This window comes from Typopeltis vanoorti, chromosome 1 (genome assembly GCF_054136105.1).
Source record: "Typopeltis vanoorti isolate ZY-2024b chromosome 1, IOZ_Tvanoo_1.0, whole genome shotgun sequence".
In the NCBI taxonomy this organism is placed as follows: Eukaryota; Metazoa; Arthropoda; class Arachnida; order Uropygi; family Thelyphonidae; genus Typopeltis; species Typopeltis vanoorti.
The window spans coordinates 14532459-14553909 of record NC_143549.1 but is presented as its reverse complement, the minus strand read 5'-3'; the positions used below and the strand labels follow the sequence as shown (position 1 = coordinate 14553909).

At 34.6% G+C, this 21451-nt stretch overlaps 1 protein-coding gene across 1 annotated transcript in view; it reads left to right on the top strand.

The window, feature by feature from the left end:
• Vps35 (Vacuolar protein sorting 35) overlaps nucleotides 1-21451 on the top strand; it is a 377835-nt gene that overhangs the window by 117006 nt on the left and 239378 nt on the right. The window contains exon 5 of the mRNA XM_090412498.1: nucleotides 8898-9114. Within this exon, the coding sequence (XP_090268624.1) occupies nucleotides 8898-9114 (217 nt within the window). The remainder of the gene's footprint in view (nucleotides 1-8897; nucleotides 9115-21451) is intronic.

The window sequence follows — 21451 nt, the reverse complement described above, 5'->3', positions numbered from 1 at the left end:
AAAGGAATGCAGAGAACCGAACAGAGCTGATGTAATGTCCAGTCCTCGCCTTCTCATGATGAAACCTGTTAAGTATCTACCTGGATACCAAATGAACAAGGATGGACTGGGAATTTGGGATTTAGCTGACTAAATTGTATTTTTTTTGGCTTAAACCACAACCTGTTATGTTGTACCATCATTGTATAATTTCATGCTGGCTGGGGCATCGCCCTGTTAAACAAGGCCCCATCGATGGAAGTTTTTTTCACTTGGCTATGTTACCAATTATATACAGTCATATCCCGACTTACGCGAATTCGGAGTTACACGGTTTCTTATATGTACATATTCCCGTCCCGCTTCACGCCTCACCACTAGTCGTATCTTTCAGGCGCCGGCCGCATTTGCTAGTGTCGCATATACTGTGAACAAGCACTGACGTGTTTTGCGTGGTCTCCATTCATATGATTTTTATAGTCTACAAACATTAAACGATTGTTTAATGTTATGTTCTTGATGATGTCATCCAAAAGAAGCAAGTCCAATTCTTCTACAGCTAGCAAGAAAAGAAAAACATTGACTTTGGAAGCAAAAGTCAACATATTAAGGATTTTGAAGTCGAATGAAAATTTGTGAGCTAGCAAAGAAGTTCGATCTACAAGAATTCACAGTAAGAACAATCATAAAAGAAAGGTTTACAGATTTTGGAGTACATAGATTCTGATGAGGAACGAATTGTAGCCACAAGGCAAGGAATAAAAAAAATCATTAGCTTGCTATGAAGAAATTTTGCGTGACAAGAAAAAGACATTGTCTTCAGACGAATCTATTAGATTTTATGAAACCATCAACATCGAAATAACTTTTTTTTATGTACGAAAAACTACAATTATGATTATATTTCTTAAATATAGGTGTTTTTGTAAACCTTTGGTCCCAATTGTATGTTTGTATGTATAAATTACATACAAAATTATACCCCGAGTTACACGAATTCGACTTGCGTGCTTTTTGTTGGTCCCACCTACTGCATAACTTCGGGTTTTACTGTATTTAGTTTAATCCGTTATCCAAGTGTAAGCAAAGTTTGCACCTGAAGTATTTTCAGGACCGGGACATTACTTCCACCTTAGTATCACCACCTCTGGGTCTGACTCCCACTGATTAGACCTCAATAAAGGTCGAAACTGGTCTGGGTAGTGGCCCTTCCCTTAATGCATAGTGTTATACATGTCCACAAGGAGATGTACTTTACATTATGGGAGATACTGTGGCAAGATCACAACTTACTCCACCTTTACCACGAGTTTCCCCAGCCCTGAAAATACTTCAGGTGCAAACTTTGTTTGCTTACACTTGGATAAAGGATTAAGGCCCCCATTGTTTTTGACAGAGAACCAGGGCGAACAGCGAAAAGTCATCTACTGGAACAATTCCTAAAACACACCGAACTCAACATCACCAGAATTAAAGATCGGCACTATCAGCATAAGAAACATGAATGGCAAAGAAATGTAGCTAGCTGAGGAATTAGGTAAGTACCAGATTGATATAATAGGAGTGACTGAAACCAAAAAGTCAAAAACTGGCGAGATCTTTGAGCAATAAATACAAAATGCTATATTTAGGCAATCACAATCAACGAAAAGAAAGAGTAGCCATGATATTCAATACTAAATACGAGGCTAATCTTGAATATCAGGCAATTTCAAGTAGCGTGATGTGAGCAAATATGAGAACGGGGAACTGAACAATGACTTACTTGTGCCTATGGTCCCACAGAAGGTTCTACTAAGGTAGAAGTGGCGGAATTTTTTGAGGCATTAGAGAAAACAACTGACACAAAAGAAAAGTTGATCCTTGTTGGGGAGCTAAATAGCAGAGTAGGAAATGATTGTCAGCCATACAAATATATTTTGGGAAAATTTGAAGAAAAGAGCAAAGCTAATAATAATGGCAAATACCTGTTGGATTTCTGCTCAGGACATGGACTGGTTATTACCAACACCATATTCCAACATAAAAATGTGCACAAATTTACACAGAGAAGAGGCAGGGAATAAGAATAGTCTTATTGACTATGTTATTGTTGATAGTGATGTTTTCTCCCTAGTGTTAGGACATTAGATTGTACAGAGGATTTGAAATTGAAAGCGATCACCATTTAATCTTGAGGAGGATAAAATTGAATTTTATATTGAAAAGAACATGTATGAAAGTTGAGCAATTCTCAGATGTGAACTGTACACTAAAATACACAAACATTATTCAAGAAAAAATGAAAGAGTTTGAAAATAGAAAACAAACCTTAGAGATTCATTGGCAAGCCGTGAAGAAAACACTGATTGATTCAGCCAGAGAGGCATGTTGTGATGATAGAACAATCAGAACTGCATGGTGGTCACAGGAAGTTAGAGGTAGTGAAGGAAAAGAAGAAAGCATATCAAAAGTTTCTGTCAAATAAGTCAGCTTATGTTCTTAGAGAATTCAGAGACAAATGTACGAAAGCTAAACACTCCATAAAACTAGCTAAACAAAACTCATTGGAAGACTGGTAAGAATATAGAAAATGAATATCCAGAAGGTGGCAAAATATTCTGGAGGCTGTTGATGAAGCTCAGAAATGAAGGAAAGAGTGCTGTAAAAGGAATTAGGTGATAAAGGTTACATGAAAACTGAAGAAAAAGATATCCTTGAAGTATGGTGTAAGTACTTTGAAAAATTGCTAAATGAAACAATCAGTGACAGCACATTAGTAAAAAAACATTGACCAGGCATGCAATCGGGAATACATATCCATACTTGAAGTAGAAAAAGACAACAAATGCCTGAAATGTGAAAAGGCAGCCATAGTAGATGATATTTGACTAGAAATGCTCAAGTATGGAGGTATAAAATCTTACAGTGGCTGCACTTGCATAGTTCAGAAGGCCTGGACAGAGGGAGGAATTTCAGATGATTGGAGCACAGCTCTTATAGTGTGTGTTATGTTACATAGAGTCGTTTTCAACTCCTGGTGATACTTTGAAATACACGCTCCCTTCCGATCTTTCCCTGGCCATATCTTTCAGAAGTTTGAAGCCCATTCCCGTTGCTTCTTTAACTCCATCTACCCATGTGATTCTTGGTTTTTCTCTACTCCTGCTTCCATCAACTTTAGCAAGCATCATCATCTTCTGCAGACTGTCATTTGCTTGGTTAATATGTCCAAAGTAAGACAATTTTTGCTCGATAATCATAGCTTCAAGGGTTCAATCTGGCTTTATTCTGTCTATCTCTGATTTATTGGTTTGCTTTGCAGTCCATGGTATTCTTAGTGAGCGACTCCAAAGCCATAATTCAAATGCATCTATCTTCCTTCTTTCACTCTTTATCGGGATCCAACTTTCACATCCACACAGTACCACAGGGAGAATGGCACTGCTTTCACAATTCTGATTTTTGTTGCTAGGCTAATATCTTTATCTTTCAAGATCTTGCTTAAATTTGTCATTGCTTTCTTTCTGAGTAATTGTCTGCTAACTTCTTCAGTACAATAACCATCTTTATCAATTTGTGATCCTAGGAGTAAAAAATTGTTAACTGCTTCCATTTTCTCCCCATCTACTTCAAAATCATTAAGTTCACATGTTGCCATAACTTTTATCTTTTTGAGATTAAGTTTAAGACCATATTTAGCACTTTCTTTAACTTTCATAATAAGTTGCTCCAAATCTTTGCATTCTGCTAGCAATGTGGTTCCAACTAAAGACTCCTCCAGCCCTACTATTCTTAAAATGTATTTGCTGTACAAGTTAAACAGGTATGGAGATAAAATACATCCTTGTCTCACCCCTTTACCTATTGTGAAATACTCAGTTTTTCCAAGATCTGTTTGGGCAGTAGCTTCTTGCTCATAATAACGATTCCTCAGAAGAATAATGAAACGTTCTGATACTCCCATTGTTCTTAACACATTCCACAGTTTCACATGATCTATACAGTCAAAAGCCTTACTGTACTCAAGGAAACAAAGGTAGACATTCTTTTGATATTCCTGTGCTCTTTCTATTATCCATCTCACATTGGCGATTTGATCTCTTGTTCCTCTGACTTTTCGAAATCCTGCCTGTTCATCTGGCATTTCTCTCTTCATGAATAGTTCCAGTCTTTTCTGAATGATCTTAAGTAAGACTTTACCTTGCATGAGAAATCAGTGCTATAGTTCTGTAATTTTTGCACTCTCTTGCATTGCCTTTCTTTAATAAAGGTATATAAATAAAGGTATATATAAATTTTTTCCATTCCCTAGGACATGTAATTGTGATCCAAATTCACTGACATAGAGCTGTTAAAATTTTAACTGCCTCTTCTCCCAGGGCTTTGAGCAGCTCAATAGTTATTCCATCTTCTCCTGGTGCCTTCTTACTGGATAGCTGTTGCAATGCCCACCTCACTTCATTCTCCAGTGGTACTGGCTCCTGTGTATAATCCTGCTCTTCAAATTTCTCAGTAATTTTGGAGTCCTTTCTGTAAAGGGCTTCTGTATAGTCTTTTCATCTTCCTTTAATGTCTGCGGCTTCTGTAAGATATCTTTTGTGTTAACTTTTCAATATTGTCACCTTGCCACTAAACTTCCCTGTTAGTTCCCTGATCTTTTTGAAAAGATCTCTTGTTTTTTCTTTCTTGTTTTGGTCTTCTATTTGTTGGCCTTCCTAGTTAAAGTATTTTCCGTTTTCTCTTCTGGCTTGTCGTTGAAACTCTGCATTCAAATTCCATATTTCCTGCAAATTTCCTCTGACATTTATTTTCCTCCTTTCCTGATCAGTTTTGATGTCATCTTCTGACAGCCATTTAAACTTCTTCTTACAAACTGTTGGAATAGTCTTTGCTTCTGTTTTAATTATATCTTTAATATAATTAACTTCTATAAAAAAAAAAATTAAAAAAAAATATATATATGTGTGTATATATATATATAAATAACTCTTCCCATAGTTCATCTGGTTTTCTTTCACACAAATTGAATGTGTTGAATCTGTTCTGTATACAGCTAGTATGTTTCCAAGATCATATCAGATCAACATTTGTATTGTTTTCAGTTTCTGTAATTTCACATGTATCATAGCCACTAATAAGTTAGGTCTGTTCCATAGTCTGCACTGGAAAAAGTCTTGACAGACTGAATTGCACTTCTCCATCTTCTTTTTCCAAGAATGTAATCAATTTGATTTCTGTATTGTCCATCAGGTGATACCATGTGTAAAATTTTCTTTGTTTAAAGCAGGTGTTATCAACAAACAAAGAATTCTCTGCATAAAACTCAACTAATCTCTTCCCTGCAGTATTATGAATACTTAAACCAAAATGACCTGTAATTCCATGTTTCTCAGTTTCTCCCACTTTTACATTCCAATCTCTGATAAGTGCCATAAATCTCACTTTGATGCTCTCATATAGCCATATAAAAAAAGGGAAATAAAACTGAATGTGAGAATTACAGAGGTATTTCTCGACTTGAGTGTTCCTGGTAAGATTTATGCAAGTATACTTGGGAAACGGTTGAGAAGGATTGTGGAAGAGAAGCTTAGTGAAGAGCAAGCTGGATTCAGGCAAAATTGTCTGTCAGAATTAGATTTTCACCTTACGACAAATAGTTGAGAAATCATGGGAATATAACAAAGATCTGTATCTAAGTTTTGTAGATCTGGAAAATTCATATGACAAGGTGCCAAGAGAGAAGCTATTCAAAAAGCTACAGTTGCATGTTGTTAGTGGGACATTATATGAAGCAATATTTAGTCTTTATTTGAGTTGTCAGCAGTTAAAATTGAAAGAAGTACAGGAAGATGGTTTAATGTTAAATCTGGTGTCAGACAAGGATCTACATTATCTTCTCTGTTATTTATTATCTATATGGATCACATTATGAAGGAAAGTGGTATCAAACTTGATATCAAAATTGAGATGTTAATGTCAGCTTTTTGCTTTATGAGGATGATGTTATACTTCTAAATAAATTTGCTATATGTCTGCAAAATTCCCTTACTAAATTCAATAACTGTTGTATAATAGATATGGCATGAAGGTCAGCAGTAACAAGACAAAGACATTGAAAATAGGCAGAAGCATTGGAAATATCAACTGCATTGTGAATGGAGAACCTATAGAGCAAGCAAAACTTTTCAGCTACTAAGGCACAATTTTTAATTAAGATTGTAAATTAAATATGGAAATACAATAGAATCAACAAAGCTGGTGTGGTAGGAAGTCAACTGAATAAATTTATATGGAATAAGAGAAAAATTAGTCAAAACACTAAATTAGCTATATAAAAGACATTGTTCAAACCAATTTTAACTTATGGATCTGAGTGCTGGGTTAGATGTAAAACACTTGACCAGAGACTCTAGTCTGCAGATATGAGATTTCTGAGAAAGATTAGGGGTGTGAACAGATGACATCAATGGCAATATCATATTGTAAAAGAGGATATTAGGAACTTGACATTGTTAGCATCCAGGAATGTGTTAGCAGAGCTAATCTCAGCAGTTAATTAGCAGAGCTAATAAACAGAATGGGAGAGGAAAGATTAGCAGAACAAGTGTTCTCTGCCAGGTTGGCAGGAATGAGACCCAGAGGATGTCCAAGATATAGGTTGATTGATATGGTAAAAAGTGGCTTAGAAGATAGAAATATAAGATCTGATAATGTTGAAGTCTTGACAGGTAACACACTGATTTTGAGTAAAATTGTAGTAGGAAGTTAGTAATGATGTAAATTTTTCATGTAGTACTATCATATCCTGTACATCCCTTCAGGGTATATGTCAGGAATTTGATGGTGATTGCTAAGTAGCTAGGGGTGGCTCAGAGGATTACTTGGTTATTGAAAAATACAGCAACAAGCAGAAAGGAAGTTATCATTCGTCTTTATAAACCCTTGATATGACCACATCTGGATTTTTGTGCTCAGGTCTGTTTGCCTGTGTTTCTTGGCTCTGAGGAAGTGGTAGAGGTGAGTAACCAAGATGGAGAGTCATCAGTGGAATGCTCACTATGAGGATAAATTGAAGGTGTTGATTACAAAAATTAGTTGAGAGCAAAAAAAAAAAAAAAAAAGAGGGCACGTGAGAAAAATATTTTGTTACTTAAAGGGTTTTATAAGATTATTACTCAGGAAATATTTCAGAACTTGGTAGGTGTTGAGATAGGCAAGAAAGAGGCCATCCCTGGAAATTGAATTAAGAGTGTGATTAGTAAGATTGTAAGGACTAGTTTTTTTGCTTGAAGAGTGATAAAGAATGGAATAGGTTTCTAGGGTCAGTTGTAAGTGCTTTGTCTGTTGATAGATGAAGGAGAGGTACAATAGATTTCGTATGGATCTTGTGGATCTCCCAAGAAGAATGGCTTCCATGGAGGTGCCCGTATAATAATAATTGGAGATGTTAATTCTTAGCTCTTTATGTAATGTAGATATTGTACTATTAAATAATTCCAGTGCAGGTCTTTGGATTGTTTGACTAAACTGAGTAACTGCTGTAACAAATTTGGTTTAAAAGTCAGCAATATAAAAAGACAGGCTGTGAAAATAGGAAGAACACGTTGAAAACATTAATTGCATCCTGAATGGAAAACCTTTAAGACAAGCAAAACGTTTGAGCTGTTTAGGTGTAATTATTAACTAAGATAGAAATTAAATATGGAAATAGTCCAAAGAATTAGCAAGTTCTGTATGGCAAGGTGTCAATTGAATAAATTTATCTCAAATAAGAGAAATAATTGGATCACTTAAGTAGCTGTATACAAGAGTCAAACATAATTTTAACTTATGCATTTAAAAATTGGATTAGAAATATATAAAGTCAGAGATAAGAGGCCACAAATATGAGTCGAGAATATTGGACTGCACAATATTATCACTGGTAGAATCATTAAAAATGAAAATAGTGAGGACCTTGACATTGTAAGTATTCAAGATTGTGTGGTGAACAGAGCCTAATCTATTGTAGTCACTTAAACAGAATATGTGAAAGGTTGCATGATATTTCATGTCAAGATTAGTGGGGAAAAGACCCAGAAGATGATCAACATCCAAGTGGGTCTTGCATCATACAAAATATTTTAATCAAGAAAATCTGATACAGCATATTACAAATAATTAAACTCTTCTAAAAATAAAACAAAGAAGCTTTTTATAATAATAAGAATTCAATAATCTATTCCTTGACGAAACCTTGCCCTAATCTTAATCAAGCTGACTGCATGCATATCTCCAAGTTTTGGGCAGTAATTACTCATAATTTTTTTAAAATTTAATTTTGAATTATAGAACTATACCTGGTTCCCTGGAACTTATACAATGTTTTCTCCTTTTCACTCGGCTACAACTGAGAGGAATGGAAGTATACTCATGTGTTTGACCAGTTTTTCTGTTCGTATTTTGAATGTTGAAACCAATTCTTTTGCTTTTTTCCTGAATGATCCTCACGTTATAGTGAGCAAAATATACAGGAGTCTTTAATAAATTATAATTTTCCTTACATGTGTTAATTTTGTTATTTATTTTTTTTCTCCAAAGCATTGTCTATCAATCATGTTTCTATAAAATGGTATAAGACTGTCTTTCTATAGTTATTTCACATATAGGTGGCCATGCAAAATTTTCTAAGTGCATATAATTTCCTAAGCAAAAATTTTCCACTTTTCACAGATAAAGAAACAGGATTCACCTAATTCTTTGTTGAAACACATTTTTAGAATTTTTTGTTTATGTATTATAGAGGATAATTTTACTTTAATTTGATGCTATTGACATAAATTGTAAAGAATGCCTTTGAAAATTCTATTTTCTCTTCCCCTCATTTGTGGAATGCTTTTCTCTTTTGATCATTTTTTTTTAAAAAAGATGTGCTGAAGTGGAATTTTTATTCTTAGAGATGCTGATACCATTGGAACAGTAAAGGATTCTGTAGACTTCATTTTAATGAATTTTGCTGAGATGAATAAGTTGTGGGTGCGGATGCAGCATCAAGGTCATTCTCGAGATAAAGACAAAAGAGAACGTGAAAGACAAGAACTAAGACTTTTGGTTGGAACTAACTTAGTACGATTGTCGCAGCTGGAATGTGTGGATATGGAGAGATACAAAAAGGTATTTTCTATTTCAGAAATTGTCACTGGTATAAAGAGTAAGTTTTATATATATATATAAAACCTTGCATGTTATTCTCATGCAAGAAAGGTTTTAGAACTAGTATACAAGTAAGGGTTGGAAAATATAGATATTAACTTTGAATATTAAGTGACATTTTGTAATTTGGACTGCAACCCACTTCTGATGACTGGATCTTTTTCGTTATGGAAGCATGCTTATTTGTTGATATGGGTGCTCATCAGCAATGCATTCCAATCTTATATTACACAAAAAGAACATATTCCTATGCTTATTCACTCCACTCAACTGTGACGAGTCCTTGTTTTCTCTCTTTTCAAGTATTCTGTGAAAAATTCCTTTGTATTTGCATGAAAATCACTCTGACAAATCTAAATATTTATCATATCTCTCAAGGTTATTGATTTTTATCTCTTCTTTGCCCTGTATATAAGAATTGTTAGAGAAATAGCACATGAACTGCAGGTAAACACCTGTAGTTCATGTGTAAATGTAGGACCTCCATGCAGTGAGATATCAACCTACATATTATGAAAATATGCTTTAAAACTGGCATTGTTTCTGATGCATAATGGGAGAAAGTTTTTTTTTTTTCATTCCAGCAGAGCAATGGGAGAAAATTATTTAAAGAAGGCTCTATTAGAGGTAGCAAATTAGATTAGTATCTTTAAAAGTGTTGGTTCTTTCCTTTAGTGTTACACAGTGATCAGCATTTATTTTACACAAATTATGGACTCTACAACTGTGTTTTAAATAATTATTTTAATTTCCCGAAGTTTTGACCTCATATGAAGATCATCATCTGGAGTATACACATGTATACAGACACAAGCTAAATTACATTTCACATAGTATGCTGAAGAGACAATGGTTATTCTACTGGCCTCACCTCTAGTGAAAATGAAATAAATTAAATTAACTATATTCTATTTAAGATAACATCAGAGAAACATTCTTTCATATAAATAGTTTTATTACAGTGAAAATGATGTCCTAATTTAACATGACAGTTGTTATATTAGATTTAGGATCCTGGATTACCTATGGTTCGATTTAAAATCAACTTTTAGGGAGAAAGGTTAAGTGGGTAGAATATGCGCCTTCCATATGTTTGGGATTTTCAAACCATCATTATTGTTAAGATTAGGGTGGCTGATAAGAATCTCACAGGCCTCCTTAAATTTATGTTCATACCATGTTTTGGTGTGATGTAAACCAGTGCTTCCCAAAACTTATGGATGTAAAAGCTCCTTCGGAAAAATTAAAATATTTCATGCCCCTCCCCCAAAAATCGAAAACAAATTGTAATACAGACATATATTATTATAAATTTTATTGTATTTATATTCAATACAAAATATACACAGCGAATATTGCAAAAATCAAATGCAAATATTACATTTTTAGCATCTTACATACACATTTGACATGGCACATTATCTTATATTTTTATATAGATAGATATATTATTATTGTACATTTGCAGTGCAAGTACATGAAACATAAAACGATTAGTAATAGACAAAGTAATATGCACCCCAAGCATATTTCTTTTCTTCACATCGTCCGCATCTGTGTACACTAGCAATGAAACGTTAATTTAAAGCACGAAAAACTTGGCCGTTTTAAATGAGCACAAGATTTTGCATTTGTAAGCTTTTTTTTTGTGCTTCTTATCAGTATTTTTGAAATGACACTTATGTGAATAAGCATATATTTACCAATATTCATTAAGCTCTGAAATACACAGGAAGCAAAATTTGTGAACCAACACCGATGCGTCATTTTTTTCCAAAAAAATATAAAAAAAAATGACAAAAAAGAAATAATAAATATAATAAAAATTAAATACGTTTCTTTTAAGATAAAAAAAAATCTACTTGGTCTTAAAACATTTTAAATTTATTTTCATTATTTCATGGCCCCCTCAACAAAGCCCACAGTTTGGGAAGTGCTGATGTAAACAACAGGTATTTTTCTAGTCATTTCTATGTAAAATGTTCAAGGCATGATCAGAAAGACCAGCTTGATCAAGGAATTGTGCATCCTGTTTCCCTTATATAGGGCAAATTACAGATGTAATGAATATGGTATACTCCAGGGTGGGCCAGTGGGGTAGCTGATCCTTGGATGTGTTGAGTAAGTTCTTTAATTTTGCAGAAGGTTTAAAAGTGGCTTTAATTATATTTTTGTAGTATTCTGCTTATTTTATCTGATATCCCTTTAATGTATGAAATGGTTATAGTTTTATTTTAGCCTAGTTTATTTTTAATTGAGGTTTTGTGCAGAATTTTGTTGATAGTATTATTTTGACTGTAACCAATTTTTAGGAAGGTATTGCTGATAACTTTTAATTCATCTTTAAGTGCTTGTTCATTGATGCAAATCTTCAAGGCCCTATTTTTTAGGACTTTTATTTTTGTATTATTGAACCCTAGTTTTTGTGTTGGGTAGTGTTAGGAGTTTGTGTATATATTGGCCAGTATGTGTCGGTTAAACAGTGAAGAAAAGACTGCCAGAAGGAAGATGTGCGACAAGTGTATCTACAAACAAAGGTGTGGTCTGCTTTTCAATCTCAATTGTTAATTGTATTTGTTTATGTTGTTTTTTTTAGGTGGCTGAGGGAAAGTGTCTAGTGTCTTAGCAGCCATGGGGCTAGATAGCGAAAACATCGTCAATGTATCTAAGCCAGACTTTGGGTTTTAAAGGAGAGGAATCTAGAGCACTTTGCACAAAATGTTCCATGTAAAGTTAGCATTGTGTGTGTGTGGGGGGGGGATAATGGTGAGCCCATGGCTGTGCCTTCTTTTTGTAAGTAGAAAGTGTTTTTGCCACACAAAATAGCCAGAACGTAGTACATTTGCAAAGAGCACTGTGATATCAGAAGGGGAATTTGTCCTATAATACACCCTCTGTCCAAAAAGAAACCAAACTTTTGATAGAAAATAAAACACAGGCCAATTATAATTATTCATATCATTTATTTCAATCAACATACTCTCCCTCAGCTTCGATGCAGCGTTTGGCACTGTCAATTAATTCATCAAATGAGTTTTTTATATCGTCTTTGGGATACAGTTGAGGGTCGTGATCACTGCTGCTTGAACGTTTTCAGTGGTGTCATATTGCTTTCCTTTCATCGGCAAATGAAGTTGGGGGAAGAGAAAGAAGTCACAGGGTGCTAAATCAGGTGAATACAGCAAGTATTCACCTGATTTAGGTGAATACAGGTCACTTTTGCATTATCGTGCAAAAGTGATCTGCTGCCTGCATCACGATATTCATGCCATATGCAATGAATTTTCACTATCATTCGCTTCAAAACTTTGAGATAAAACTCGCCATTGACTGTTCGGTCAGGCAGAATGAATTCTTTGTGGATAATGCCCTTGGAATCGTAGAAACAAATCTTTACTTTTGACTTTTCCAAGTGACTTTTTTTCTGATGCCCCTCTCTGGTGGTCTCCACTCAGCACTCTGGCCCTTTTTGGACTCATACTCAAAACACCACTTTTCGTCACCAGCAACAATCATTTCCAGGAAGTTTGAGTCCTTACTTGCAGTTTTAATGAGGTCCTTGCAGTGTTATTCGATACATTTTTTGGTCATTGGTCAACTTGGGGAACAAATCGCAAATTCAATTTATGAAGACTCAAACTCTCAGTCAGAATGTTGTGCACAGTTCATTTTGGAATCCCCAATCATCTTCAATCGATCTCACAGACGATTTCAGGTTTTCTTTGATGAAATCACACACTTCTTGGATGTTAACTTCACTCAGTCCAGTTTTTGGACAGCCTGGGTTTTCGTTGTCCTTGTCTCATGACCACTTTGAAATCGCTTAAACCACTCATAAACTTGAGTACGGGATAAGCATTCATCACCATATGCTTTTTGGAGCATTTGATGTGTTTCAGTTAAACTTTTACCAAGTTTAACGCAAAGTCAATCGCAGCTCTCTGTTCGAAACTCATTTTTCGACCGTTCGTCAAAACACACTGTCACTTTTTTGCCACTATAACTTTGCTTCTAATGAAACAAATGTCATAAACAGTTGACACAACACTGTTTATGACATTATGTGACACACTAACGAAGGTTGCTACTTTTGACAACAAAAAGATACAAAAGGTGGCTCCACTAGTTTCTTCTGTTTTCAAACAGTTTGGTTTCTTTTTGGACAGAGATTGTAGAAGGATTGTGTTATTGATTGGGACATTTGCAAAGAAGGCAGAGACATCAAAACTGACTAATAAATCATCTTTTTCCCAGTGTGATGATTTACTAAGCGTTGTGTGTTTTTAATATAGGATGGGGAATGACCTACCAAACTCCTGGAGTGTTGATGCTAGTTTCTTGGTTGGGTGATAATTGGGGGTTTCTATACCTTCGACTATTGGCTGGAGTGATGTGTAAATTCTCAGAACGAGCGTAGTGTGGAATTAATTTTTTAACGGTATCTTTGGGCCATGTGGTGACGGATTTAAGTAGCTTCTCCGTTTTCTTTTTTTATTCTATTGGCAGAACCATAGAGACTATTAGATTCATTTTTTCCAAATAAGAAGTTTGATTTAGAATAACTGTGGCATTGCCTTAATCGGCTCTAGTAATTACGATGTCCGGATTTAATTTTAGTGATTTTACTGATGTCAATTCAGATTTTGTTAGGTTGCTGGTTATTGTTTTAGTATAATTTAAATTTAAAATGTTGGAGATTAGATGATGACCTTAATATGAAGGTCAAAACATTGGGAAATTAAGATAATTATTTATTACACGGTTGTAGAGTCCATAATTTGTGTAAAATGAATTAAGAGTGGTGGTGTTTAGAACATTAAACTTTAGGCTAAAATTCAGAAACAACTAGGGGAATATGATAATATATGGGGCTTCATTCTGCTGTAATTTACTCCTGTTACCTGATAATATTGATGGACTTTGCAAAGCAATTTGAAAAGGTAATACATTGAACTATTTCATAAATCAGATTAATGAGGGATGGATATGAAAGCTGGTGATGTATATAAGAGAATGTCTAATGCATAGACATCAGAGCAGTTATGGAAGAGTAGAAATCCAGAAGGCCAGTAACCAGTGGTGTGCTGTGGGACTCAAGTCACTGCTACATAATTTTTACGTCAGTGATATATGAAGTGATTCAAAGAGAAATATTCAGTTGTTAGTAATGCAAAACTTGCTGCAATAGTAGTTAATAAGTGATAGACTAACCATAATAAGGGCCATGGGAATAGTAGCCAGTTTGTTGGCAGATTGTAGGATTATGCATTTCAGAAATAAAAGGCTATGTGCTACACCAATGGAACTGGACTGCAGGAAATTGATAAGTTTAGGAATTTGTGGGATAGCTAATAGGATTACCCGATTTTGAAGAACATATGTAGGAATGAAGAGGATTATTATTTATTTACAAAGTCCCACTAGCCTATTGTGCGCAGATCTGGTCGTTTCGTGAGGAACAGGTTGAAGAAGTTCAGAGATGAATGTCTTAGGTGGGGATGGATCTTGGAATGCTCCTTATGAGGATATATATTCAAGATTTCTTTTTTTTTTTTACAAAAATTGTTAACAGAAAAAGGGGTGAAGAATATGACAGACATAAATTACTAAAGGAGTTTTATAGGATTGATATACAGGATATTTTTCACTACTTTGCTAGTAGAGAGAGAACTAGGGATTATAAAATATAAGACTTATTGTTTAATTGACCATATATTTAAAACATACTTCTGTTTGTACAAATTGCATGTACATATTTAAATATATTGTACGAACATACTTCTGTTCGTACAATATATTTAAAACATACTTCTGTTCGTACAAATTGCCTACCGGTTTCGCTAGTAACTGACTAGCTTTCTCAAGTCTTACACAGTACAAAAAATGGTAAATGCAAAAAGGGTTAAGAATACAAAGAACCGTTAGTACCTGTTAGGTAGCTAAGGTAACACGTTCGCATGACATATCTACTCAGTATCATGAACACGCGTTACATGCAAACACGTAATATGATTATTCGCGTAGTGTAGCTCAGTTGAACTGAGGGAATTAATTAAATTTTTCCAACTGTCGTGCAGTATGCCCCCCCTGATTTCTGTTTAGGTTACTTCCCGTATGTAGTACAACTGCTGCTTCTTTAAATACTCAATGTCTGTAATCCTCATCTACGTAGGGCATGGAGCTGTTATTCCAGTCTATAGTGTGGTTCGAAGTTGAAAAGTGATGTGCCAATCCAGAGGTGATCGTTCTGTTGTGATTAACATCGCCGACATGTTCTTTCTGTCTTATTTCCAGACTTCTCGAAGTCTGTCCAATGTAGGAAAGACTGCACGTACAAGGAATATTATATATACCTGGATATTTATAAAATGGAACACTGCCTTTAGGAGATCTTAGAAATTGTCTTAAGCTATTTGTTGGTTTAAATACAACCCTGATGTTATGGGTCTTTAACGATCTCACAATTTTTGTGGAAGTTGAACCTATAAAGGGGATGACTGCTGTTGAAATTTGCTGGGAGACTGTTCTTTGTTGTTGGTTATCTTTGTATAGAAATTTGTTGATGTTTCAAGGATAACCATTTTGTGATAGTGTGGTAGCTATTTGAGACAGTTCTGCTTGAACTTCTTCCTCGTCAGAGATAAATTTTCTAGCTCGATTTCTCAACATGTGGATGATGCTATGTTTCTGTGACCTATGATGGTTTGAAAAGTAATGTAGGTATCGTCCAGTGTCCGTTGTTTTTTTGTAAATTGACAGTTTGATACTGTTACCTTGTCTTTTTACTAGTAAGTCCAAGAAGTGTAGCTGTTTGTTATTTTCTACTTCTAGGGTAAATTTTATTTTATTGTGGAGTGTAATGATTCTATTAAATATTGATTCTATTATCAGGTACGAATTGAATATAAGCGATATTAATTGCCGCAACTATTTTTATGACATTTCCAATAGTCTAGATTATACGACCTGGAATTATATAGACCACATGATAGAACAGAGCTACGAGAAAACTTTCCAGTTCAATAAAGCCAAACGAAAATTTAATGAACTGTACAAGAAAAAATACCAGACACACAAAGGCCTCCCAGTTAACAAAGTGATTTTCAACTTGTCGAATCACTACCTTTCGAAAGGGGGTGAAGCAGTAAGTTTTTCATCAGAGAAGGTCAGTCATCATAGCAGGAGTTTCGTCAGGGAAGGTCGATTGTAGGTAGCCAGAGGACTGCTAAAAGAGGAGAGGCTGTTATCGATGGTCGTCGCTGGATAAGCAGGCTTTTGACAGTTTTCTGTTCTGGGTCTCGGTTCGTGTATGTCCTGTCGATTCTAGGTCAAGGGACCCATTTCAGTCAACAGATATCTGAATGTTAGATGAGTCGCTTGAGCATTGAAAGAAGTGAGTTCCAGCCACCAAGGAGCCTGCTGATTGCTGCCAGTAGAAGTGTCCTGTTGATGTCGTTAAAAGGTGACCATAAGTGAAAAGAGATATTGGAATGAAACAGATCTCAAGGATCTACTGATGTGGACTAGATGATTTAATACAAAGTAAGGCCTTCTATATATGATTAACTAAAGGTAAGAATTGTAGCAGAGATTGCTCTAGCATATTTGTTTGTTAATATTACTTAAGGACTGAAGGAAATTAGATAAACATTGAGAATTTACCTGCTTAGTTGTGAGACAAGACAACTAAGCAGGTAGCAATAGCATTTATTGTTACCTAATGTTTATACTTGCCTGTTGTATAGCATTGTAGGTCAATTCAAATACATGAATTAAGTGTAGACACTATTATTATTATAATCTGTGTAGGTAGAGAAAATTTGTTGAACTAGGTTGAGTAGGTTAAGAGCCAAGCTACAGTTAATGAGAAGTATAGAGTCAGAATTATTTTGTGTGCTTAGTATTAACCTTTACTGTAACTTGATTAGTATGAATAAATTGTTTTCTTTGTCAAATAATTTGCCTGATTCCTGCATACCAATGCACTGCTCATAAAAATCGAACCATGTATGATCTAAGGAGATAGTTTGCCACGACTGTAGAATAGAAATTTACGTTGCTTGATAGAGTGTTGAGAGTTTAGAAGTATTTCTGCTTAGCGAAGTGTATTTCCTTTGAAAGGATTTTTAAATCTTATCTGTGATTTCTGATGGTTCAGTTGAAATAAAAATAAATTTTCAGAAATCAATATTGGAAAAATACTCTTACTGTTATAACAAAGGTGGCTCTAGCCTGAGGCAAATTCCCAAGTTATAAAATTAATAGCACGTGAATAACATAGTTACAGCCTTGAGAGGGGGGGGATTAAAGTTGAATGAAAGGATTAAATATAAGTGACTAAATCAAGCAATGGATATGTACTCGGAGTTATGACTATATAATAAGTAGAGTATTTAAGTTAAAGTAAATTCGAGACAAGATAGAATATTGAATATATATACATTTGAACAACATAAAGAATAAAATATAAATAAAACACAATTTTACAACATCCTATTAAAACCTTTCAGTAATATATCTGTCACATTCATCCTTTTCCATCTGCCATCCAGTTTTGTAATTTACAAATCTTCATTTTGTCCTCATTGGGAGATATTCCATAGACCTGTCACAATCTTGTCCACTGGCCTCTGAATCTACATCTCTCTCTCTCTCATCCAAAGTAAGCTCTGTTCCAATGAGGAATTTGTATTCAATAGCCAGGTTACTCTGTAAGCTAGTTTAGTCACATATGCAATATAACCTCTGAACTTTGAGACATCCACCCCCAAATTTGTAACCTCTATTTGCTGTAGCATATTATTTGATCTCTTTATTTCTAACAATTATTTTTTTTTATTTCTGAGTGTACCTGTATGTTATTATATGCACAAGGGTTCACTCCAGTTGGTGCAAAATGATCTTAACTCTTTCTTTCAGAATCCAAATAATCACTGACTCAAGACCAAAATACAAAATAAACCCATTTAATATAACAAAAACAATATATATACACTTCAAACAAATATTACATAACTAACTATAAAATTAATTGGATCCAAGGCCTTTTAAAAATAAACTTACACTTAAGAATAGACTCAACTCCTTGTTTGCACAATCACAAAATGTTCATAGCCAATTTCTTTCTCTGTCATGGCCCTTTTCAGAAGATATATGACTCTATTCTTCATTTTTAAAGGATCCTTTCTCATCACTTATGTAGCACACATTAATTCTTCCGAACTTAATTCTGTCTCTTTTCAGTAGAAATAATAGTCAGATCCAGTGTCCTTAATACAGATGAAACTTCCTAATCAGAGTTTTCTCAAACATTCCTTTTGAACGTAAATAGCAAATTCTTCTTTTATTCACTAAATGCTTATTGACAGTTCTAACTCTTCCAATAAAAAAAAAATTAGTTCTACGATTTCCTTTTCGGAATCTACTATAAATCTTTCAATTAGTGTTTCCTCCAATATTTCCACAAATATTGCATATAGCAATATTTCCCTTTTATTTACTTATTACTTTTCCCTTTTATTACTAATTCCACATTAAAACTTAATAGTTCCACGATTCCTTTTTCGGAATATACTATTAATTTTCCTCCGACTGTCACAATAAAACTCAAGTTCCTCTGAATCTAAATATCTGCTGGCCTGTGTTCTAAATTCCTTCCGAATTCTCTCTTGTTTACAGCCGTTACTCAGATACTGAACAGCTTTCTTGTCAGCTGTCAATCACTCATCAAACTTCTCGGCAAGCATGCACACTCCATGAAACTGGTAAGCAAGAAGTTAGGTATAAATAATGGCTGACACTTTGTCTCTGTTAGCGACAAGAGAATGTCTTCATAAAACACAACCTTTGATAATTTTAAATTGCACTAAAATTCTTTTAAGTAATACAAATATCAAATCTGGTAAGTACATCAATTTTTTGACTTCTTTACATATCACTTTTTGACAAAACAATTTCCATAACGGGCACATCGAAAGTGCCGACAATGCTTGTTATGAAAACAAAACTAATAAACATTTTAACATAAACAATTTGTAAAAATATTCAGAATTTTAATCTCTGTAAGCTAGTTTAGCCACATATGTAATATAACCTCTGAACTTTGAGACATCCACCCTCAAATTTGTAACCTCTATTTGCTGTAGCCTGTTTCCATCAAAGTAGTTAGTGCACAGTACATAATATTTTCATCCCAAATGCAGAACCTTGCATTTGCCACATTAAACTGACAGCCATTCCCCTTTGTCCAGTACTGTTTTATTTAAATTTAAATTTATTTAAATTTAAATTATTTACTTATGAAAGGTCACTACATAAGTTTTATTAACCAGATAATTTATATATACCAGGAATTTTTATAGCCACCACATTCAGAGGACAATTTGTCACACTATGCAAACAGCAGCAATTAATAGTGGAAACAGTTTTAAAATTGTAAAAGACAACACAAGAACTAAAGTTATAATAGGCACTATCTGTTATTAGAGAAAGAGAAGTTTACAAATATTAATTTGATCTTAGAATTACTGTCTCCCAGATTTTTGGTAAATCAATACAGCCATATTTTTGATATTTGTGGAATGCATTAAGGTTACTGCTGATTCCAAAAAAGTCTGACTTGAAATGGCATTTACAGTACTTTGGTTTTATATCATCTAATCCTGTATGAAGGGTGTCCATAGCATGGTCTTCTAGTCTCACACTGCCATAACAATAGTACTGAATGCATTTTTTATGTACTATGAGGCTGGTGTCAACAAATCCTTCCATCTGTTCATAGTAAGCCAGGTCACAATTACAGAACGCTTGATATACACTGCTTGGAAAGAAATCAAGAGACACTCTCCCCCATGGAAAAGGTCGATCATGTCATGTAATGAGTTGCATATTTGTAGCCAGTATAAATTGGAGGAATATGATTCTCCCAAGTCAACTGACAGCTATTCCCTTTTGTCCAGTACTGTTGTTTTATTTAAATTATCCTGAAATATCACTACATAAGTTTTATTTGCAGATAATTTATATATACCAGGAATTTTTATAGCCACCACATTCAGAGAACAATTTGTCACACTATGCAAACTGTGACCAACTGAAACAGTTGTGAGAAAGGTAACTCATGGAGTTTGAAAGAGGCATTATAAGGATGCCATGTTGCAGCTCTGTTTGGCAAATTGTTGACTAATTAGGCTATCCCAGGTCAACAATCAGTGGTACAATACCCAGATGGAAGCGCAGGAAGTCAAGTGCTACCTGCAGTGCAGTGAACGACCCACCACACCAACCAAACATGACCATAGGGTGCTACAACAGATAATATGTAAAAACCACCATTTGTTAGCCGACACTTTGAATGCAGAATTCTGGACATCAACTGGAACATGTGGCTATAATCCACAAAATAAACAAAGCATTCCCCCCCCCCTCCAAACACAAGGCTACTGCAAAATTATTATTGTTCCATATATTCAGAACATGAATTCTTGACCTGGGGATTGCAAGAGATGCAGAGCTTTTTCTTAAGATGGAACATATATGGAACTACAAAGCAGGTGATTATGACAATAACATGATGATCTGAGAAGTTGGCTTTCAGCAGTGCCATGGCATTAGGATTTGAGATGGTGGTGCACAGGAGATGGTCAAGAGGTGTTTAAAGAGAGCAGTATCAAAATGTATATATACATAGCAATAAAAGATAAATCAGGTAGGAAATAGATGGATGAAAAGCATCATTAAGGGGTTGCAGTAAAGAAAAAGTGGAGGGAATATAAATAAAAAGTTGATCAGCATACCCATGAGCTGTAGAGGGCACAGGTAAGAAGGCGGCCCTTCTTGATGTTTAACTTAAGCCTCAGTACTGGGAAGGTGCCAGCTGATTGGAAAGAGAGAAAAATAGTCCCACCATGTAAAGGAGCGGCTCCAAGACAGAGTCAATTATACCAATCAGCATCTCTGCAGCAGTAGTAGTTAAGGTATTAGAGAAATTGGCAAAAGACAGAATTCATGATTGGGTGGATAGGAATATGATGATACTCTATATGGGACAATGTGGTTTTGGTATGTCTTGCCTTAATAATGTGCTTACTTTTTTTTTTTATATATATATAATAAAGTGACAATTGGAGTTGCATAAGGGAATTGGCTACTTAGTGATGTTTGCTAGATTTTGCAAATGCATTTGACAGGATTCCATACAGAACTCTGTTACATAAATGGAGCAAATGAAGGATGGATATAAATCTGGTGATTTGGATTAGAGGGTGGTTGATAGACTGATATCAGAGTGGTTTATGAA